General features: G+C 36.9%; 1 protein-coding gene across 2 annotated transcripts in view; it reads right to left on the bottom strand.

Moving 5' to 3' along the window:
- Positions 1 to 25173, bottom strand: part of ADGRB3 (adhesion G protein-coupled receptor B3) — an 886492-nt gene that overhangs the window by 166105 nt on the left and 695214 nt on the right. For both annotated transcript variants that reach the window (XM_024996868.2, XM_024996869.2), the window contains exons 18-19: positions 4050 to 4176; positions 2330 to 2433 (exon numbers count right to left, since the gene is read on the bottom strand). In XM_024996868.2, the coding sequence (XP_024852636.1) occupies positions 2330 to 2433; positions 4050 to 4176 (231 nt within the window). The remainder of the gene's footprint in view (positions 1 to 2329; positions 2434 to 4049; positions 4177 to 25173) is intronic.

The following is a 25173-nucleotide window of genomic DNA, read 5'->3' as shown; positions in this document are numbered from 1 at the left end:
GAAGAATCAGGGTAATAAGGACCTAGACTGACCAACCTGCAGAGTTTTTCCATTTTCATTTCCTTTGTAGTATTGTTGCCTTAAAATTTTATTAGTTATCTCAACTTTGAAAACTTTTTATAAAAATGTTTTATGTTTTAAACAAAATTTGTGAATGCATCATTTCAATATATGGGCTGAAAGACATGCTCAGTTGCTCTTTGATGTAATAACATAACTCCACAGAATATATTTATAGGTGGAGAGAACGTCACAGTGGATTCATTTTTTGATGAACATTTCTAATAAGCTATGTGAGACATCAACACATTTCAAAGTAGTAATTATATATAAAATAATTCTGATGTTCACACATTTTATATATTAGGAAAGCAAAAATTATAAATCTCTTAATTAAAAAAAAGGCAGCTGGATCCTGAGCATTCATGCTATAAGAGTCACTTAATATCAATAGTTTTTGAATCTTGAAACTTCTATCAAATTATTAATATTACTTCAATTCTTCTACCTGTAGACAATGAGCTGATGGCCACTAACTGTTAGGAATTCAAATTTATGTTGTTTCTGGGTACTGTCTTTTATACTTCTAAGTGTCATGTCAAAATTGGGTAGATACTTTCAGCTGGTAATTCCTGGAAAACTCTTACAATAGGTGATTTTCCTGGATTTTCTGTACTACAGAAAACTTTACTAGGGACTAATTAATCCCATACTTCTTGGATAAACTTTTTATATCATTTACACCAGCAGTGTTTGTGCTAGCATTAGCCATATGTGTTGAGGTGTGAAGAAAAGGTGAAACTGGTGACTGAACTCCATGTAATGAGAAATGGAACTTAGTCCTGAATATCTCAGTGAATATGAATTATGATGCTATTGATGAACTGTGATACCATTACCTAGTATCCTGGCCTGTAAACACTGCCTCATTTCCTTAGAAGAACCTTTTAGGCAACTATGGGAGAGAAAGGCTTCTTTCCAGTCTTTGCCTGTCTTGCTCTTATATTATCAGGACAATGCCTGATTGACTGAGCCCTGAACCCAGGATTCTACTGTCTACTATGCTATGCCTAGACCAAGCATCTCTTTCGTTTCATAAGACTGATCATAGATTATTAGATTGTCTTTCTTAGCATTTCACTACCCTTCATGGGAAGGCAGAACTTCTGTTACATATCTACACCAACAGACCAAGAATGTATACATACTTTAGTTTTGTATGAAGCATAAAAATTTTAATATCTTTGACAATATACTATCCTGGACAATTAACTTTTGTCTTCAAAAGAGTAAAAAATGTAACAAAAAACTTTTTTTTGAAAAATAGATGTCAATCAAATGACTTTTCTTTAATAAATTATAATTAATTTTTGGATAGAATTTTTTTTTGTATTAAGTGAAAGATAAGTAAAATACTAGGGCTGGCAATCTTTGCAATTTTAATATTTCAAGTATTCAAACAATAATATACAATTATCTAGTTATTAATATAGCAACTGTTTTTAGAATATTTTTAACTAATAAAAATGGATATAAAAATGTTTAACATTTAAAAATTTATTGGGAAGTTTTGTTACATACTAGCTAACAATATGTCAGTAGACATAATAAGCCTTACAAGTCTAATATTCTCATTAATAGAATAAGAAAAATCTTAGGAAAATACTATATTTTCACATAATATCAAGCAGATGCAGTTTCATATATTATGGAACAGTATTTTTCAATCACTTCCTCTTGTCTATGTATTTTTTCTGACTTCTTTTAATCAGTTTGTCAAAATCTGACTTATTGGAAACATTCAACCAAGAAACCTTTTCTAAAGCTTTATGGTATTTATTATGTTAATATATTAATATTATAGAAGATTTTACTCATTGTCTGGGACACATTGACTTTATGTGTTTAAAACAAGAATTTGTAGACCATATTTCTATAACAGAGAAATTAATTTGACCGCATCAATTAAACTCTCAAACTCAATAGCAGTTGGGATAAGTATAAACCACACATTGACTGAATTTTAGGTATTAAGAATACTTGGGGATAAGCAACTTGTTGAAGACTACCATCATTTGAATTGAGTGTGTGTGTGTGTATGCTTCGCTTATTTTCTTATCATAGGAAAATATAGAGAAGAAAATTAAGTAAACACTTACTTAGCACTTTTGAGTTCATTTATTATAGTTCAAGCAAAGCAATTATAGCTGTTTTAAAGGTACTTTTTTCAGTAAATCAAGAAAACATGAGACATATAGCAGTTATCATATTCTCTGATTTAACTCTGAATAACAGCATTCCATTTGAAGTGTGTTAACTGATTACATACCTCCATAACGCTGCATAGACAACTGCTAGGGTGACCAAGGCCAAGCAAGAAAGGCCACTGCCTACGATTAGGGTAACTGAAGGTGTACTGGAGGATTCCATGATCTGCAGATTAAACAAAAGAAGCACACAAAAAAGAGAGAGAGAAAGAGGATTTTTAAAATAAATTAAAATAACTTCTAAACTCAACCAAACTATCCTAACACTCAAAAATAGCCAATATAGTTGTTATAGTAACCAGATAATTATCCAGTAACCACTCTGTTCACATATTCTCAACCCCTAAAACGACTAATTCTAGCTACTCCCTCTCTCCCACTGGGAAGTAATGAAGGCCTTAAGAGTTTTCAGTGCTTGATTGTGGCATATACCCACTTATTGCTTTCTAAAATAAATCACTGAAGTTACAACTTGGTCAGCATTAACGTGTTAAATTTTCTCTAGCTGATATTTGAAGCAGTATTCATTTTTCTTCAACTTACAACAGTTCAGTTATTTTACAATATGTGCTTTTAGCGAAATGTACCTTGATCCTCCTATTTACAATCCATTATGTTATACAAATCTGGTAACTAGATATTTAAAAATGTTCAAACTTTCTGACTTTTGACAACTTTGCTTTAAGTCAAGTATCCTCTCATTTAATTTCAGTAGCTTGGCCTCCTAGAATATAGAGGAAAATCAAATTTCAGATATAAGACCTAGAATATATTTTGTGATTCTTTTTTCTGTGAACAAAATATAGAGTTAATTTTCACAGTCAATATCATTCTCTAAATATATGACCTTGAAAAGTAAAACCTTATGTTTTTTAAAAAATGTATAAAGATCACAAGCAGTCACTGATTTGAGAGATTTCTTTCTTCAGACACTAACATGGTACTAACTAGTAAAATCTACTGTTTTTTCATATTTTTAGTATTAGAAGTTTAAAGAAATATACTTTAAGATCAAGTGTGTTCCAAATCTTAGATATGTACAATGAATTTTATAGATATTTTTGGTTATCAAAATAAGTAAGAGTGATGCATATTTAGGCCAGATTTAGACAGAAAGTCACATTTATCTTAATAATTATATCTTACCATTTCAATTTCTGAAATAATTTTTCAAAATACCTTTGATGAGGATATTGTTTTTCTTTCAGACAGTTTATATAGCTGCCTGTTTCAGAAACTAGTTTTGCAAACCTATATACTTCTAAGGAATGATTTTACAGTTTCTGATAGTCCATACTTTCACAAAAACTTCATTTAATGTTTTAAAAATAAATACCCAAGGACATCCCAGAAAACCTGTACTGAAAATATCCAATGCAGATATGCAATGTGTTTGGCTATAGTGTCTGGGGTCTTCATTCTACTACTAACAGTATCCTTACAAATCCCCCAGAACAGATTTCGAGTTCTAAAATAAAGGTTAAGCTGACAATTATTTTTATTTGAAAGTTTGCAGCATATTAGCAATATGATTGGACTACATACTTAAAACTACACTGCAGAAATTTCAAGTTAGAAGACATAAAATTGAGTAGAATTTTGTTATAGCACACCAACTAGAATTCATTTCACCAAGCCACTGTAGCTAAGGAGGAGATGAACCCAATTTTGCCACCCTGCAACATTTTCCATTTCCCCATTTAAAATGCAGTTCCCTGGAGAAACACTCTCCACAACGTCCCTGCCTTTGCATTAAAGCCGTGTTTTCCCTTTGTTACTTACTATTTCTCTAGGTTGCTGAGCCAAAATGGCGAAGGTAGAGAGACGATCACATAAGCATTTCGTATGGGATGCATCGGTAAGCACAGTTTTACATCCCTGGGTGGACCACGTTCCCAAAGAATCGTTCCTGCAAAGTGTGGGGGGAAGATCGGGATAAATACGCCTGACGGCCAATTCCGTAAAGAAGCAAATGCAGTTTAATTGAGAGAATCGTCTACTGTAATTCCCGTACAGGAAAAAGGAAAAAAAAAAATCTACTTGTTGTTGAATAGGACGTAATTTAGATGCATCTCCAGTAAGGCAAAGCGAGAGTGTTTGGAGGAAGCAGGCGGGCGGCGGTGCAGCGTGCAGAGAGCTGTCCAGCGCCGGAGGTGCTGAAACCGGGACTGACTCTGTCCAGCCCTCTGCGAGGAAAGGCGGCAGCGGCGGCGGCACGAGCAGCCGCCAGAGCGCTGGCAGCCACTTCCTATGCTCATCGGATCGTTTCAAACACTCAGAGTGTAAAGAGGCTTTTCACATTTCATACCAGCTCTGATTCCCGTCCCGTATTTTTGGATCGTGAATGTTGGCTTTTAAAACGAGGATTTCTCTGAAAAGCCTGCCTAAAAGGTTAGATAGCTCGTGTTGGGTGATAGAATCTTCTCCGCTGTTGGTTAGGGATTTTTTTTTTCCCCTCCCCTTAGAATTAGCTGCTGTGAAAATTTCACCCTGGAAATGGGAAGCAGCAGCAGCAGCAGCAGCGGCATCAGCTGGTTCCGACTCTCATTGCCTTTGCCTGGTATCCAGGGGAGGGGTGGGTCTCAGACAGAAGCTTCCCACTCCACACTTCACTCAGCCCGAGCTCCTCTGAAGCCCTTGACATTGCTCCCCCCATCCCCACCCACCTCTCTTCCCGGGGTGGGGCATTAAGCGTTAAGCTAACCTGGAGTCTGCTACAACATATAGCAGAATAACTCCACCTCAAAGTCTGGTAGGAAAGGGGAAAGAGGGCCTGCTTCAATGTTCCCTTTGGTGTAGCCATTCAAAATTCTAAAGCATATGGTTTATTTCCCACCCCAGCAGAACAATAAAAATGGTATCAACCTACGCCTTCTTGAGGGGGTTAAAGATGGGGGAGAATCCACCCCCGACTGAACTACTCCACAAGAAGAGGAAGAAAAAAAAAAAAAAAGCTATGGAGTTCAACCAATCAACTTGATTATCATTACACGTGTTATACACTGAATGCACCAATTGTCACCTCCCCTCCCTTAGGCATGGAAACTCTCCGATTAGCAAACCTGTGTGTATATGTGTGCTTAAATTTCAAACCAAGTTACTATCTATGTTAAAAATGACTCTAAAACTCCAGAAGCAGAACACATGGCTTGATGTTAATTTTGATAAGGTACTTTTTATTTCACCTACTCTATATCTACGAATGCCTAAAGCTATTGGGCTAAATACGAATGCAGTCTATTTCAATGACAGAGGTTTCACTGTGATAGCTGGACCTCCAGGTTGAGTTGTAGAATATAATTCACACTATCCCTATTTTGGTATTTAGATGCAATATCTGTTTAACATTCATTAATTTTATTTTAATATTGACTTGATATCATTAATATTCATGACTCAAAATACTGTTAGTTACAACTTTTTTTAAAGAGAAACTATAGACTATATTTGGGAAGAGGCACATAAAAATTATAACTAAGTTTACCCGAGTACTTCTAAGTATTAGCCAGCTAATATGAGTCAGTTAAAAATTTGGTAGGTCTCTTTTCTTTCTCATGATGTCATAGAACCATATATATATATAATTGACTGTCTCTTATGTCTATCTTCTTGTGACAAACAGTTAAGGCCAAATAAAAAATGTTTATCTCAGTAGATTAAAGTTTAAAGAAGAATGATACATTTAAGAGAATCTGACAATTTTTAAAGCATAACATTGCATTATTCATCCTGGATAGCAGCTTATTCATCCTGGAAAGCAGTATTTCTACTCTCAAGATGCAGTCCAATACTTACACTTTTCACATTATGTAGCTATGACCAATAAACCAAAACAAAGTCTTAACCAGGAAAAAAACTTTACTGCAAATAAGGCCTCATAAGAGACAAAGTGGCATGTTTATATTTAGGTAGCAAAAGCTTGTTTACTCAAAAAATGTTAGCTATCACTAACCTTTGACTGTCAGATATAGTCTATGTTCAATACAATGTTGCCATACTTTGAAGATCATGTAAATTTTATATGACATCTTTAGAAAAGTAGGTCAATTTACTTTGCTCTGTACAATGATGTAGTGCTGACCTGATCCAGCCCCAGGCAAAACTGGGAAGTAAGTGACACTGGTTTCCATTTTTTAATCTTTCATTCCCCCCAAGCATGAAATGTTTCTAATCTCACTGGGCCCCTTTTGATGGGTCCCCTCTTAAGGTTACATAACCTCTGTCCTTAGTTTTCTTTGGAATTATTATCCCTTTGTTGACTTTATCTGATTAAACTAAGATAATAAAAGTGACTGAGTACAGTTTGATGTGTTCTCTTCAGTTTAACACAAGTCATAAAACACAAATAATGCATCTGATGGCAGAACACCAGAATATGATGATGGGTAGGAGTGAAAATTTTGATAGGTGAGGGGTAACTAGCAACTTCTATACTTGGTCACTTCCAAGAGTTGGGTAATAATAAGTGTGATGCCATCAGATGTTAAATTTTATATTGTTTCATAAAACCTCTTGATATTATAAAATCACTAGCATACACATTACTATTATTACAAAAACCATATATGTCACCGTATTTCCAAACAGTTCATAGCTATTCCAACTGTACAAAATTCTTTGAAAGCATGGCACATGTATCTGATTGATTTCAGGGAGACCTTATAAAACAAACTGTTATGGTGGTAGAGATAATGTGAAGCAAAACGGCTTCCTTAGTCTGCACAGAACAAGGTTTTAAAACACGTGGACTATTCCAGCAGTCACATTATTCTTCTAATTTCAGAGATTTGCATGCCATGATTAATGGTATAACTGTGAATTATTTTTAGTTATTAAGTGTACCTTGTCATCAATGGGGCAAGCAAATACAATGAAATATGTATGAACATTAAAGATATAATAAGACTAACAGACCGAGGACGTCAGAAACAAACACAAAATTGTGATACTGAAAAATCACATCTTTTTTTTTTTCATAGTGTCTTTTCTGGACACTAATTTTTTTTCAAATAGTTTTCAAAAATAACTAGGCCTGCAGAAATTTCATATAACCAGCACATTCTTTGTTGGCTACACCTACATTCACCCATGTTAGCCATTAGCTGTCATCTATACCTATTTTCCTTCTTCCTATTATTAGGCTGGATAAAAGAAGAACAGAGTCTGCCTGTCACAAGTACTCGAAAATACATACTCACAAGCACAGAATTCTGTGAAAATACAAGACCCCAAATCTATTACTTCCCAGCTTACTATTTATTTGAGGCCTTTCCCAATTTGCTAAGAGTTTATATGATATTTCTTTGGCTCTGAATTCATTGTTGGGTTCTTGATTTCATGGGAGAACTAAGTAATATAGCAAACAATTATATTATTTAGCATTTACAATTAAAGAAAAAGATTATCCATTCACTCCAATGAAAAGTTGTTAGTAAAAAACTTGACAGCAATAACTCACAGTGACACATTTCAAAACTGTGTCAAGAAAACAAACTTGTATCTTTTGAAATACCAATACAGCTAAATATTCCTCTCAGATCAGTCTTTTATAAACTGTTTATACTGCTTCATGGTATATCAATATGTAAAGTGTTTATCATGAATAAGTGACACACTTTAGGAGATTTATTATAAAATCTCAGGATGTTGACAGTCAGTTTATTCAAAATCAAAATAGCTACAATATCACTTCAACTGGCATGCTTCAATTTATGGGGTCGCAAAGAGTCAGACACAACTGAGCAACTGAACTGAACTGAACTGAAAAAATTAATACATAGCTTCTGAGTACACTGTCCTTAAAATGTATGTGCACTGAAGGAACGTGCTTCCCGATCAGAACGGTCATTAATGTCTAAGAATTAGGTGAATCTGTATCACTTTTAATGTATATGCTACACTCAAATGAATAATATATATATGTCTCTTTGTATAAATTATTCTCATAATACAGAAATTTTGGAGTACAGATAAGGAAATGTTCTCAATTTTGAGCAGAAACAGTCTTTAAGGGCAATCTAGTTTCCAGGACATTGGAAATACTGAGAGATTTGTTATCTCTAGCAACCATTACTATGCCAGAATACAATGAATCATAAAATTAGGAAGTTTTGTGAGAAGTAACCTTAGTGATCACCTAGCCCATTGGTTTTCACCACTTATTGTATACTAAAGCCATCTGGAGACCTTTAAAAATTAAAGTCTGAGGTGGGGCCTGGAATTATTTCTTTTCCCCAGATGATTCTAGTGTGCAGTCAGGGTTGAGAAGCCCTGATCTTTCACCAAACACTTACTTTTACAGATGAGGAAAGTGAAGCGCAGTGAATCTAGGAAGCTTGTGGAAGGCACAGAGTGAGACACAAGGCTGTCTTTCTCATTCCTAGAGATTTTACAGATGAGGAAAGTGAAGCGCAGTGAATCTAGGAAGCTTGTGGAAGGCACTGAGTGACACACAAGGCTGTCTTTCTCATTCCTAGAGATTTTTCTCAATACTAAATTTTAGATGTAATCTGTTTTAAAACAGAATTAATGAACAGTCCTATGAAGTATAAGGTCTGCATGTCATGTTATCTACACTTGCAAATAACATGGCCCTTGTGTAGTGGTTTTTACCAAGTATGATTTATCAGTGGATGAATTTAGCTAAACACAGATTATAAAACTGTTGTGTTCATCTTGTTTTTTAAGCGAAATATACTATGATGTGTCACAAACACTATTTTATACCAGTTTTTCATGACATAAAGCATCTTTCATCTCTAGTGAGGTCATTTATAGTTTTGGATGATATAAAAGTTGAAATTCAAAATACTGAAAACATGATACTAAGTAAAAGTAATAAGCTCCTTTTCTTTCTAAAAGTAATATCTTCTGTATTTAGGTTCAGTAGGAGATGATTTAAGATTTCATAAATTATCATAATGGCTGCATACAGTATTATATACTAGTATACACATACATATATAAATCATTTTTACTGCAAAATGAATAAAAACAACAAAAAACATTAATATTTCATTCACTGTCATGAAATTTAGGAGTGAGTACTTTGCAACAAGAAGGAAGAGCACTTATCATCCACTAAGGAACCTGAAATGAGTAGTGACTCCTCTACACCTTAAATACCACCAGAATCCCAATGTTTCACCTCAGTTCAGTTCAATCGCTCAGTCATGTCTGACTCTTTTCAACACCATGGACTGCAGTACGCCAGGCTTCCCTGTCCACCAACTCCTGGAGCTTACTCAAACTCATGTCCATTGAGTCGGTGATGACATCCAACCATTTCATCCCCTGTTGTCCCCTTCTCCTCCTGCATTCACTCTTTCCCAGCATCAGGGTCTTTTCCAAGGCGTCAGTTCTTTGCATCAAGTGGCCAAAGTACTGGAGTTTCAGCTTCAGCATCACTCCTTCCAATGAATACTCAGGAATGATTTCCTTTAGGATTGACTGGTTTGATCTTCTTGCAGTCCAAGGGACTCTCAAGAGTCTTCTCCAACACCATAGTTCAAAAGCATCAATTCTTCGGCACTCAGCTTTATAGTCCAACTCTCACATCCGTACATGACTACTGGAAAAACCATAGCTTTGACTAGACAGACCTTTGTTGGCAAAGCAATGTCTCTGCTTTTGAATATGCTGTCTAGGTTGGTCATAACTTTTCTTCCAAGGAGTAATCATCTTTTAATTTCATGGCCGCAGTCACCATCTGCAGTGATTTTGGAGCCCCCTAAAATAAAGTCTCTCACTGTTTCCATTGTTTCCCCATCTATTTGCCATGAAGTGATGGGATCAGATGCCATGATCTTAGTTTTCTGAATGTTGAGCTTTAAGCCAACTTTTTCACTCTCCTCTTTCACTTTCAAGAGGCTCTTTAGTTCTTCTTCACTTTCTGCCATAAGTGTGGTGTCGTCTGCATATCTGAGGTTATTGATATTTCTCCCGGCAATCTTGATTCCAGTTTGTGCTTGCTTCATCCAGTCCAGCATCTCTCGTGATGTACTCTGCATATAAGTTAAATAAGCACAGTGACAATATACAGCCTTGACATACTCCTTTCCCGTTTTGGAACCAGTCTGTTGTTCCACGTCCAGTTCTAACTGTTGCTTCTTGATCTGCACACAGATTTCTTAGGAAGCAGGTCAGGTGGTCTGATATTCCCATCTCTTGAAGAATGTTCCACCTAGATATGAACTAGTTCCAGGAACACCCTACACTTAGATCTTCCCAGCACTTCTCTGTGCCTATTCATGCTTTCTGTCCAACACTAGAACATTAGTTGATAAATTCACCTTACTTTATTTATAAAATTAACACTCTCCATGCCACAATAAAATGTTAGTGCTTTTGAGAACTCTATCCTGTATGAATTTGAATCACTGAACTACCACTTTTCACTTAGTAAGGACTTAATGACAATTTTTTGTTCAGTTAATTTAACAATCATTTATATTTCAAGGGATGGATTTTTAATACTTTTGGACCCAGACAGAATGTCTTAGCTCTAAATCATCTGCTGTCCTTCAGCGTATCGTAGAAATGCAATCTGAAGAGTATCAATGAATCTTAATAGGCTTATCTATTTGCTTAAGGTCGTTAAACATCATCTGTTGATAAATTCTGAAAGATTTGGCATCCTGCAATGATTATGCTCAATCCAGCAGTAAGGCCTAAGTCTTCACTAGCCAGTGAGTGTTTTTCAAATACCAAAGTGGAAGACACATACAAAAAAAAAAAATCTAACATTTTCTTTCCTAGGAAAGTCGACCTTCTGGTTGGGAAGACTATACAATCCAAGAATGTTTTCTATCTGATTAGTTTTACAAATTGTTCCAGAAAATTCTTCCAGTACTGCCCTTCTAATTTAAGGCACTATCATTTTCTCTCCAGATAAATATTATTATTGGGCTCCCTGTTCCTTCCTTGCTGAACCTTATTGAACCCTCAAGTTCAATTTCAACACAGCAACCAGAGATCCTATTGACACATATGTGAACTTTTGTTGCTCTGTTCAAGATCCTCTCAATGGTTCTTCTCACCTCACATGGAGTGAAAGATAAAGCCTGTAAGCTTGTTGTTTCCTCACCATGGCATTTTTGTGCTGTGAATTCTCAGGGCTCACAATGCATTCCTCAAAGACTGTCATGTTGCTGATGTTCTCTCACATCCCAGAGGTCTCTGCCTTTATGTCATCCTTCCAGAGATGTCACTGACTATCCAATTTAACATAGTAACTCCTCCTTTGTAGTAGGCTAAAACTAGCTCAACTCCTATACAGTTCTTCTCATCAAGAGATGGAGGTTTTCCTTCCTCTTGCTGTGAATCGTGGTAAGCCTGTGGCTTGAATTGGTCAGAAAAAATGCAGTGAAAGTGATCTGTTTGAGCTGAGGGCTCAAAAGGTCTTACGGTTTCCAGCCTCATCATCCTGAAAGTCTGCTTTCCTGTGGGGTGGCACAGGCTAGCTCCACTGAGGGTGAAGCAGCACCAACCACCAGGTATGCGAGTGAGCCCATGTTAGGTCATCCACCCCTAAGTAGAGCTGTTAGTCTACTGTAGCCTCGTGAGTGACACCAGATGAAACTGCAGAAGAACCAACCAGCTTAACTCAGTCAAAGAGCTGAATCATGGAATTACGAACGACATGAAACAAAGCCACTAAGATTTGAGGTGGTTTGTTATACAGGAAATGATGTGTTACCCAATACTTTCCTACATGCCCTGCTCTTGACCTTATTATTGATCGACTCTTGCCTGTAGCACTTACTACATCTAACACATTTATGTATGCACTTTTTAATTCACTTTTTCCTGTCTTTGCTTACTAGAATGCAAAGTTGCAGAGAATAGTGATATCTATACATTCATTTGTCTTCTTAGATCCTAAACAGAGCTTGACACATAGCAAGTGCTCAATAAATATTTGTTGAATGAATACCTGGTGTAGATTTTGACCTAGAGCAGCTGGACTTTCTGACCTCATCACTTCATTTCTCAACAAATATTATTAATCTTCAAAGACATTCAAACACTGTGCTAGATTATTTTATGGCCATACAGATTTCCACTTTGCCTTCTGGAGCTTGAGAGCTTCAGTGGTAATTATTTTGCAGGTGTAGTGTCATTGCCATTTTGTCATAAAATACACACTAAAATCAAGAATATGTTGCTCTTGAGGGTGACTGAATATCATTTGCAAGAATGGTAGCACCAGTTTTATTTCCAGTAATGGCATCTGTTCATTTACCTACTTAATTTTAAAACTGTGGTAAGAACAGTCGACATGCGAGGCACAGAATACACAGCTGACAATAGCCAGAATGTCATACTCAGATCTCTGGCACATAATTATCTTGGATAACTGAAACTTTACCCCACAGAACAGAAACTCTCCATTTCCTCCTCTCCCAGCTGCTGGCAACCACCATTTCCAAAGTATAAGCAACAAAAGCAAAAAAAAATGACAAGTAGATGATATAAACCAAAAAAAAAAAAAAAAATTCTACTTAACAAAGGAAGCAAGAGAGTGAAGTGGCAGCCAACGGAATGGGAAAAAATACTCTTGAGCCACATAATGATAAGGAGTTAATATGTAAAATATATAAGGAACTCTTACAAATCCAGAGCAAAAAGAAAAACAATTAAAAAAGGTATAGTAGTATCTTTTTTGTTGTTTTGTAAACTGGAAGCACTGAGAATAGAAAGGAGTATGGGAAGTAACACCATTAAGGGAATCAATCTACTGGCTTATAAATATGTATAAACATCTTCACCATGATGTATTAATAACGAAAGGTTAAAATATGCAAGATGTCATCATTAATTAGTCAATAGGCAAATAAAAATAATCATGCTAATGAAAATAACAGCTAACATTTATTGAGTGTCTATTCAATGTTAGGTGCTGTGGTGGATACTTTAAACACATTTACAAAAAAACCTAAAATGAAATATCAAGGTTGATAATATTGACAAAGAGACTTAGTGCCTCCATTCAGGACCATGAGGACCCTGGAGACAGAAAAAAGCCTACAGTTGGAAGGTACCTGGATATCTCCATCTGCCTAGGATCCACGTAACCATGGAGGCCTACCTTTGTCCTTATTACATATGTTTAAAATAAATAAATGTCACCAAGAGATGGTGACATTCTTAATGCCATCCAGCTGGTGCAGATGTACACCAGGAGCTAAGCCTGAGCCTGTATACCTTCAGAGCAGATTCCCAACCCTCAGTTCTCTCAGCGAGGGGAAGACAGGGGAGTGCACAGCTTGAGCTAGGAACATTCAAGGGGATACTCAGAAAGGGCACCGTTTTGGGAACTGAAGTCTCAGATCATCATACTAGTGAAGTGATTCAGATGGAGAAAGAGAAATATCATACTGTATTGCTTGTATGTGGAATATTAATGGTACAAATAAACTTACTTACAAAACAGAAATAGAGTCACAGATGTAGAAAGCAAACAAGATTATCAAGGGGGAGAAAGGGAGGAATATATTGGGAATTTCAGGTTGACATTTACACACTACAGTATATGAAACAGATAACAAAGACCTACTGTATAGCACAGGGAACTCGTTCCTTAAGACTCTGAAGGGGCCTATATGAGAAAATAATCTAAAAAAGAGTGGACATATGTATATGTCTAACTCATTCACTTTGCTGTACAGCAGAAATTAATACCACACTGTAAAGCAATGGTACTCCTTGCTGTTGTTCAGTCACTAAGTTGTGTCAAATTTGTTGTGACCCCATGGACTGAAGCATGCCAGGCTTCCTTGAATTTCACAATCTCCTGGAGTATGCTCAAACTCATGTCCATTGTGTCAGTGATGCCATCCAACCATCTCATCCTCTGTTGCCCCCTTTTTCTCCTGCCCTCAATTTTTTCCAAGCATTAAAGCTTTCTCAATGAGTCGGCTCTTCGCATCAGGTGGACAAAGTACTGGAGCTTCAGCTTCAACATCAGTCCTTTCAATGAATATTCAGGACTGATTTCTGTTAGGATTGACCCATTTGAGCTCCTTGCTGACTAAGGGTCCCTCACGAATCTTCTCCAGCACCACAGTTCAAAAGCATGAATTCTTCGGCACTCAGTCTTCTTTAAGGTCCTGCTCTCACATCTTACCATGCCTACTGGAAAAACCATAACTTTGACTAGATGGACCTTTTGTCAGAAAGTGATACCTCTGCTTTGTAATATGCTGTCTAGGTTTATCATAGCTTTTCTTCCAAACAGTAAATGTCTTTTAATTTCGTGGCTGCAGTTACTGTCTGCAGTGATTTTGGAGCCCAGGAAAATAAAATCTCTCACTGTTTCCACTTTTCCCCCATCTATTTGCCATGAAGTGATGGGACCAGATGCCATCATCTTAGTTTATTGAATGTTGAGTTTTAGGCCAGCTTTTTCACTCTCCTTTTTCACCCTCATCAAGAGGTTCTTTAGTTCCTCTTTCTGCCATTAGAGTGGTATCATCTGTATGTCTGTACTTCTGAATTAATTTAATTAAATTAATTTTTAAAAATCTCACAGAAAACATGTGAGAAGGGTTTCATGAAAAAGTGACTGGAAAGGGCAAATAACTTAAGAGAATAAAAAGAATTGTGTTGAGAATGGTCACTGTGGGCACAGAGGCCATTAAGAACATTTTAGAGAATGATTTTAGCAGAGGGCTCAGATGGAGACTAGATTTCTGGAAGTTAAAAAAGGAAGCCTGTGATATCAAAGAGTTTAGCAATAGAAGAAAAAAGATTGCATGCGAGTCAACATATAAACATAAAATTTTATCAATTATGTTTTTACTTTGAGGCAGGAATAAATCTCCTAATGTCTTCCAACACAGACCTTAACAGTTGAGAGATGATTCTGATAGGATGTAGCAACGGTGAAATAGTCGTTCAGTCGTGTCCAACTATTTGAGAACCCATGAACTGTAGCCCGCCAGGTTCCTCTGTCCATGGAATTCTCCAGGAAAGAATACTGGAGTGGGTCATTCTCTTCTCCAAGGGATTTTCCCAACTGGGGACTTGAACCCAGGTCTCCTACATTATAGGCGGATTCTTTACTGTTTGAGCCACCAGGAACCAACACGTTCCACAATTTGTTGAAATAGAGGTTCCATAATTTGATTCAGTGTTGGGATTAGAAAGGAAGAAGGAAAAAAACAAAACAAAACTACTGAACCTCCACAGGGAAAAGCATTATTCCTGTCAATAAAATGAAAGAACATTCAAGAATAAAATCTCATTGATATCATTTTAAGCCTTTTTTGTCCTCAGAAATTTCCCCAAAATTTGTTTAGACAAATTTAAAAGAAAAAAAAAAAAGAGTCGAGAGTAGAAGCAATGGACAGAAGAAAAAAGTGAGCGAGTGAGGCCATTTGAGGGATATGGAGTTCTAATTTTGAATGGAACTTAAAGGGGCTTGCTTTAATATATTTTAGTTTATTGATAAATTATTTATGGTATGTCTACTAAAATAGCAAAAAGACAATTTAGTTCTATCTATAACTAATTTAAAAAAGATTTCCAAAGTCATTCTAGGGTGTGGGTGCAGAAAGCTCCTAGAAATGATTTTTTTCTGCATTTCTTTCTAAAATAAACATTTCTTGAACCACTGAGGGTGAGTTAATCTCAAAATCACAAAACAATTCATTGTATTTGGATATTTGCCTCCCTCAAAAAACAAAACTGTTTATCTAGGCTAGTAACCAGTTTTTAGTCTGATATAATCTGCAACAACTGAGTGTACAACCGTGAAACAGGAGTATAACTGAAATAAAATAGAGCAGATTTAAACATAAGTTCCTTTACCCACTAGTTCTCAGATAATCTGGACACAAAGCAGTCCTGTGTATCCATCTAAATTGCTCTTTTCCTGATTCTAATGGCTTTTGTTTCTTTTTGCAGAGGATTAGTTCCAAATATGTAAAATACACATATAAAAAAGACTAAATGTATATTTGACAAATTAATTACAGTAGTTGCTTCAGGATATTGAATTATAAGTATTATTTATTGCTTCTTTATATTTTTTGTACCTTTGTATTTCTCCCATTACTATATTACCTCTATAATAAAAAAATTCTTTTGTAATTCAAAAAATTATCTGAAATAAGAGGAAGCTAATATATTATTACCATAAGATTAATTCTTTCATAGTCTTTACTTGTAAAAAATGAATATTTATCTGTAAGTACTTTTATAATTTGAACCAAAATAGTCCCCTTACCAGAAAGCTAAAAGGACAACTTTAAGAAAAAAAAAATATATATAGCTTTCAATATGTACACATATTAATGTGTGACTCAGGAATATAAGAGTTTCAATATTAAATGGATTATCTAAGTCTTTTATTCTCAAGTCATTTTGTAGTATATAAATATTTTCTCTTAAACTAAAGTAGCATTATGGCACAATGAATTGAATTAATAATGACTGGGCTCATAAACCAATATTTAGTTTTATTACTTTTCACTATTTACCAAGGAGGTGTAATATTATGTAAACTTTTGCTAAAGTTAGATAAATAATCTATCCAGATTTATAGTGATAAAGCAGAGTTTGCAAATTGATATTTAACCACTGACTTACAATGGTCATCTTGAAGCTTTAGCCAGAACATCCAGTTATTACTATTTTGCAGAACATGCAGTAAAAAAGAGACAACTTATAAGAGAGCATGCAGTCCTACGCTTGCAAGTGAAGGTCTGCTGTTTATCCTGGAAATTTATGCTACATATTTTGGGATGAGATGATAAGTGTAGAGAGTTCTTAGAGTTCCTAGCACCTTGAAGTCAAATCACCATACTGTTAACAAATTATCAACCAAAAACAGTTCATAAAACACTGTGAAAGGTACAATAGTCTTCTATATGTGGAAATCCCGGTTTAAAAAAAAAAAAATTCCACAGCAGAATCACTGAGTAAGCATCTAAGGCAGCTATTTATATTACATAAATTTTTTATCATATTCTATTTGAGATTATAATTATGACATGGTTTGGCTGTAACCTGGTCTAGTCATGCTTTTTGGCACTGGGTCACAGGTCAGCTGGTTTCCAAGTTAAAAACTGGAGCACATGCCTACAATGTTAATCCAAATTGGAAGAGCAGTTCTCAAAAATTTACAGTTGAGACATGAAACTGAAGCACCACTTATGAGTGGGAGCTTAATTCACTCAAAATTCTGATGCATTAATTCTGGGACAAAGCTAGAAATCTTTTTTTTAACACTAGAATTATCATTTCTAAGAAACCGAAATTTTAATTATTCGGTTAATCATACATCAAAAATTATGATTCATCATTGACTGCCTACACAAAAAATGAAAAAAAAATGAGAATTCACTGAACATATATATATATATATATATATATATATATATATATATATAGTCAAAGTGACTATCTGGGTGGTACAATATTCTCAGAACTCTGAGAAAGGGAGCCCTGCATATTGGCGGACTGTTTCTCTGCTTACTTCCCCATGGTATTACGTGCAATTAGGGAACCTGGATATTAGTAGAGGGGAAATAGAAATTACTGGAGTGGCAGAACAAATTATTAATATGTACAAACATGTGTCCATGAAATTACCTAGTCTCTGAAAAAACTGAATTTGATTAAAATATAAACTAAGAAAATAATTGGTTAACCTCAACCAAGTGGTTCCTGAAAAGTGAAAGTGAAGTTGCTCAGTAGTGTCCGATTTTTTTGTGACCCCATGGACTGTGGTCTACCCGGTTCCTCTGTCCGTGGGATTTTCCAGGCAAGAATACTACAGTGGGTTGCCATTGGTTTCTGGTCATACATTTATTCAACCAACACACTAATTTTGCATCAGCCCCCAATTCCACTCATTTGCAACTATTGAATTCTTTACAAACAAATCAATATCTCAGCATTGCAGTGTTTAAAGTGAAAAATCTCACTCAATGAAAACCAAGCTGCAAACGTTTTATGCCTACTTGATGACAGAGATGAGTTCTTATACCAAACCAAACTTTGTAATAATGGCTTCAGTAAATATTCTTTTCATCCGTTCTTTTCCCCTTCTAATTAAGATTACACTTAGAATTTACTTATGACCAGTTTCAAAAGAGCTTGCCAGTTTTCCTCCCTTCTGTATCATTTATAGACTTAATGGGAAAATCAATGTCCTTGTCCTTCATAGTTGCATTGTTTTTGTTTTTTAAAGTCACAGATGTGGCAACAGGAATCATGGTTTCTGATTTCAGCACCACCATAGTCTTATTATCTGGAGGAAATTCTTAGCCTAAATTGGGACTCAGTACTCTGGGAGTTGGTGATGGACAGGGAGGCCTGGCGTGCTGCGATTCACGGGGTCGCAAAGAGTAGGACACGACTGAGCGACTGAACTGAACTGATCCTCACTGATAAAGTTAAACAATTGTATGTTCTATCTACCTTTTGGGGATTGCTGCTGAAAACAAAGAAGATAACAGACATTCTTGTCCTCGGTCTCTTCAGTTGTGTCCAGCTCTTTGTGACCCCAGGGACCATAGCTTGCTAGACTCCTTTGTCCTCGGGGTCTTCCCAGCAAGAATACTAGAGTGGGTTGCTGTGCCCTCCTCCAGGGGATCTTCTTGACCCAGGGATTGAACCCATGTCTCCTGCATCTCCTGTACTGCAGGTAGATTCTTTACCACTGAGCCATTTATTTAGTGGTTATATTGCCCAAGCATTATTAATGGGAACAAAAATACTTTTCTGAAAGCTAAACGCTTTATATAAATGTTGTATCATCACAATGAGGACATGTATCATTTTACCAACAAGAAAACCATATCAGAGGAGTCACGTGAGATGAACAAGATTATTGATTAAGGATTATTGTTCTTGTCATGGCGTCATAACATTTCCAGGCTTCAGAGTCCTGGTTTGGAAGACCAAAAGTTAAAAGAAGTAAAGTCATTAACGTCCTCTATGAAGAAGAAAAGAGATGATATGATCTGATTTTTCATGAATTTTTTGATACTGTAAAGACCTTAAGAAAACAGAACCCTGAATTAGCAAATCTCTTTGTGATTACAGAATCACACAGCCAATAGCTAAATTACATATTGTTTTTAAGTCTCGGGTGGCTAATGAAACATCAAGACAAAATATGTATGTACAACCAGGGAAAGAAGCCATGTCAAATCCTTAAATGAAATGCAAAGGATGTGATCTTTCTATCTCCTAAACACTGCCAAGAAATTATTAATGGAAACCTCCTACTGAAACTAGTCTCTCTGGAAATTATGAATATTTAAAACAAATGCCCTCATAAGTATGGTCAAGAAGAAGAATGTGTAAAATTACAAAAATGTAGTAATATCTACAAAATTCTGGCTTTATGGGAATTTGAAGATAGATCTCTTTTGTGCAAGGCCATAGATTACCCACCCCTCACAAAACAAAAGGGTGCTAGGATAGAAGACTTCTACTTCTGACCACAGTTCGCAGGGAAAGCGTTGTTCCCAAAACATCCTGGATCACCCACCTGGCCAGGCATTTGCCAAGCTGACCACTCCTGACTGTGTGTCAACGTGACCAGAGAGAAGCGATGGAAGCCCGTGCTTAATTTCTCGGTCATAGCACAAGCGAAAAGGACAGTAAAGAGGCAGGAGTGGCTTTGTATGAATCATGTAATGTGGCTTTTTAAAGTTCAGTGCTTAATGATGCTTAATATGTAAGTTGATTTTTAAATTCTGACATAAAATGTGAAAGAATGGTATTTTATGAATTCATGGGTAGGTGAGATTAAGGCTTTTTCAGTGCTGATTTAAACACCATAAAATACTGACTTTTGTAATTTAGAGAATATGAAATTCTTCTTTAACCTCACTCATTTGTAAATTTATATAAAATGCTTTAATGCCTTTTTTGTGCTCTGCAGAGTATAGGTTATAGAGATTGCAGAGACTGAAAGGTACACATTGTATAAAGTGAAGACAAACATGTAGCCTGTCCACTCGCACCCCCAGTTAAGAAAATTTCAAAACTCTGTAACCCAGTTAGAGTCTGTAATGGTGTGGTGAGTGAACTGGTGATAAAGGGGAAGAAGTGCATGAATTCATTTCTCCAAAGATTGGCATTTAAAGAAATATACTTAAATGTATACATACTTAAATGCACATAGTTTAATAAGTGTGTACTATCTTTCTCTTATGCTGTGATTCTGCTGGTACTATGGTTTCTTTAACATTAATAGGTTGAGATGTGAAAATTCATGGTTGAAGGACAAGCCCTGAACCCTCCATTGCATAATTAACATTTTAATGAGCAGTTGAGACCTTTCGTGTTTTGGATCTCAACCATTTGTCCCCTGAGTGGAACTCAATCTGTTGAGCTCAGAGGGTGCAGTGATTCTATCTTTGTGAGATTTTTAAACAAAAGTAGATCATACAGGCCACTGTTTTAGCTTGATACTGCTCTCTTCTTTGTCAGCAGAGCTCACTTATATTCAAAGGGGCCATGTCAGAATCCAACAACTAGTCTTCAGCTTAGCTTCTTTTTTAATAGGTACAAAAACTGTATCTACCACACACATTTGAGAAGTGGCTAATTTTCAGTTACTGACCAACTAAATGCAGTTCCCTTCATTTGCAAAGTGTACTGGGCAACTGCTATTTGGAAACCCGGCAACTTGAAGAGGAAGCATTGGGTGATGCTTGTAATTTAATTATTTGTAAATCAAACTTTGCCTCACACATGAAAGGCAATAAAATTCTTCATTGGAGATAAGTTTGAAGGTCACTAAAAATCTATTTGGTTTGAGGTTTCAGAATACAAAGTAACTTAAAAATGTTCTAAAAAAACACTTTTACTCCTAGATAAAATCTTTCAAAAACATTAAAAACCAATCTCCTGTTTTCATTACTATGCAAAAAAACGTCATGAGAAAAATTCCTGTGGGAAAGTTTCAAGCATCTGAAAAATGAAGCCTATAATAGGAAAGCCTTCTCTGTCATAATTAATACAACATCACTAATATAAAATTCGGGTTGCATCTCCTGTCTTCCTGTCTCATTTCTGACTACTGCAGACCCATAACTATAATGCATGTTACACGTATAACACAATATTTGTTATATTAATATTCTTATTAGATAAAGGCTGCAGAATCTCAGGGAATTTTAACATTTATTTCTTAGTGACAAGAAAGCATAGCTCTAGTTATCTCTAAAGATGTGAACGTTAATAATGCACATAGATATCGAAGCAGTTCAACCACTGCTTTAAATTTTGCTTCCTGATTCAGGCATAAAACCAAGGACACTGTGCACATTTTACCCATGAGTTACATAATCTTTTAGCCAAGTTGCAGACTCCAGGTGTGTTCATTGTACCCTTTAGCTTTCCTTTTTTCCTTTAAACCACAGTCAAGGATATTAAAAATTAAATAAATAAATAAAAACTTAAAGTATAGAAATGTCTGCCATATTTAGTTGACTGATTTTATGAAGAATAGTTGTCACATGGTATCTGCCACTGAAGAAATATCATCTGGAGAAGAAGATTCCAAGTTCTCCAAAGAGAACTTCAACATAATGCTCCACAAGACAAACTACCAATTTTTGTAGCCAACTATCTAGGATACATAGGAGATTCCAGGAAAGCAGAATTGTTCCTATTGAGGATGCAGTTGGGAAGACTGGTATGAAGACTGCTCATTCTCAGAATGGCACATAAAATTCACTTTGTACAATTTCCAACACTGCAATTCTAAAACAAAGAAACAAATTACCTATATTAAAACTTCTCTAACTCAGGCCATTATATGTATCTTCATGTTCTAGGGTTTAACTGTGGTCATGCAGAGGGACAGACACAGGTTCAAACACAGCCCTAGACAGTATAATAAACACAGTCTGGAACAGTAGTTTTACATTAGTAAGGTGGTTTCTGGACACATGAGACAAATGCTGATAGAAATACTGTCACTTCCAAGTAAGAGTAATGGTATTCCATGAATCGGTTTGGGAAAATATTTAAGGACCTAGTAAATGTACAGAAAATCTGTTTTGGGTGACCTTGCAAATTCCTGTAGACTCCAACTGTACCTGCTGAGGGCTACCTCCTCCCCTTCCAGAGTTGTCCTCACTTAATTAGGCTACTTTTGCTACCAGTCTTGCCAAACAAAGCCTCCTCTGAAGGCAACAGATTCTCTATGGAAAGTCAAGCCCAGAAGAAGACGAAGGAGAGGGAGAACTTGCTTTTGGAATCCCATGTCTATATCCCAGGAGTTCAGTATAATTTCTTTCAGGTTCTGAGTACAGACATCTTATGGTAACTTATTTATTCATATCCTTCTGAGTTCACTTTCTTCCATATCTTATAAGAACTGTTCACTGCTACTCAGAGCCAAAATACAGATTAAATAGAGTCTTGTTCATCCATCTACACCGGGAAGCCAACTACCCAGGGCTGCGGTATAAACAGAATGTTAGCACAAATGGGGCTTTAGAGATGGAAAAATATTACTAATGGATTCTGAGAATGGACTGTTATTTAAAATAAGAGCAACCCCCATTTGTACAAGACTCAGTCTTGATGTTAATGGGTTCAAACATTCAAGGACAAATACTTATGGACCATTTTGGACAGAAGAGTTCATATTAATTTAACAATGGCTGCTTCTTTTGCAATATAATATTTGAAAGACCTAGAGTTTTTTTTAGAAGGAGATAAGGTTTTTATAAGCACACCAAAAGATATTGAAGTTAAGTGCAAAAAGAAGTGTCTCAGACCATCTCCTAGTTATCAGAGGCCTTGAATCCCTATTTGAAACTAAATACCTATGTACTCCAGGGCTTCCCTGGTGGCTCAGTTGGCAAAGAATCTGCCTGTATGCAGGAAATGAGGGTTCGATCCCTGGGTCAGGAAGATCCTGTGGAGAAGGGAATGGCCACCACTCCGGTATTCTTGCCTGGAGAATCCCATGGACAGAGGAGCCTGGTGGGCTACAGTCCATGGGGTCGCAAAGAGTCAGACACGACTGAGCGACTATCACTAACTAACTAAGCTATGTAGCTGCAAAGGGGCACATGGGGAAAAGGGCTTAGCCTTTGAATTTTTAAAATTAATTACTCTTAATTCTCCCAGATTCAAATCTCACTTTCAGATACTCCTCAGGGAAGACTCAAGGACAGAGAACTCTCTCCCACCCCATGGCCAAGGGAGCTGTGACGAGGAACAAATTGGTTTTTGAATCAACCCAGCAGCACAAAGGAGGAAACATGCTAACGCCAAATTGCCCACGTTGCCAGGCCTCTTTCAGCCTAATCGAAGGCCCTGCGGGGCCAATGCTGAGATCCATTCATGCAGCTCACGGATGCTGCGTGACACCCTGACTCCTTTGTCTTTCTGCCAGGCCACCGTGAACAAACCACTGCCTTCCTGCTGCATCACACAGCCCTCCTCACCAGCCCATGTTACTGGCTGGAGGTAATCTATGACTGTCACATTCAGGAGTAAGCGACAGGAAAAAAAAGAGATGTTCAAGGCTGGGTTTTCCCAGTTTTATTCTGTGTGCACTCTATTGCTTCATAGAAACTTTTTCCCCTAAGTTTTAACTGCAATCACTGAACAGATGTCTCTAAGACAGTAGGGGTGAGGAGACCAGCCACTGTCGCAGACTGGCCTTGGACACCTTGCTGACAAGCCTTTGCAGGCTGCCTCCAGAAATCATGCAGAGTCTCAGAGGCTTTGTCTGTGTTGATGAGGGCCAAGTCTTTGGAAAGACCCTTTTGGACACAGTATCTATAGCCACTTGGGACTCAGAGAAGCTGAGGGCTGGCTGGACTGGATCCAGAGTGGCTGCAAGGAGATATGAAGATTTACATATCCCTCTTGTTCCAGGAAGGACTGCTCCTTGATGCTTTGGCCTTTTCATGAGGCCCTTCCTGGTTCCAGGACAAAACAGGCTGCGGCTTCCTTGTGAGGCTGGCTGTCCTGTGCTGTCCCAACTCTAAACCTGATGATCTGCAGTTTCTCTGTTGACTGACAGCTGATTCCATCATCCCACTGAAGACCACTAAACATCAAAGCCCCTGTGATCCCCCGGGCCCGAAATCTAAACACAGTCACTTTTAGGACTTTCAGGTGGACTCTTCCTAGTTATTCTGTCCACACAGATTCTTTATACCTTGGGATTCCGTGGAACCCTTCTAGGGCTTTCTAGGTTATTTTTCTATTGACACAGAATGGGCACCCACAGGGGTCTCCGTTTATATGTGCTTGTAATTCCTTTGCTCAGAGTACTCCATATCCCAAGGTTTTCCTGTCCTCTGGTCTTTCATGGTGGACATTCACGCAGCCCTGGGCTCACCAGGCATCGCACACAGTGTTGGCAAAGCTCACTCATCTCTGTGCCTCTCTCTGGACCGCTGCAGCAGGCTTGCATGATGGAGGGGAGCTGCACCACCATAACCCCAACAAGCCCTGCTCTTCCCTCAACAAGGTGTTAAAATCCCTTCAAATCACTTAGCCTTGTGATTGGAACCTTGATCTTGAAACAGAGGAAGCAAATTTTCTCACTACTTCTGGGTATTCAAATGCAAATGACCCAGGCAGTAGTCTTTGAGGATGTCAAGTAGTTCTGTTTAGACCCATTAGCGCATCTCAATCAAGCCAATTCTTTGGCCTAAGGCCTCCCATCCATCCATCCACTTAAATGAAGTGTCCACTATTGTCAGGCATTTACAAGACTTTGGGGAAGATGAGAAAGATACTCTGTCACCAAAATCACTATAATACCTTAAGGAGAGTGAAAAAATTGGCTTAAAGCTCAACATTCAGAAAACTAAGATCACGGCATCCGGTCCCACCACTTCATGGGAAATAGATGGGGAAACAGTGGAAACAGTGTCAGACTTTATTTTGGGGGGCTCCAAAATCA

This window comes from Bos taurus, chromosome 9 (genome assembly GCF_002263795.3).
Source record: "Bos taurus isolate L1 Dominette 01449 registration number 42190680 breed Hereford chromosome 9, ARS-UCD2.0, whole genome shotgun sequence".
NCBI classification, from domain to species: Eukaryota; Metazoa; Chordata; class Mammalia; order Artiodactyla; family Bovidae; genus Bos; species Bos taurus.
This window is presented reverse-complemented; position numbering and strand designations above follow the sequence as displayed.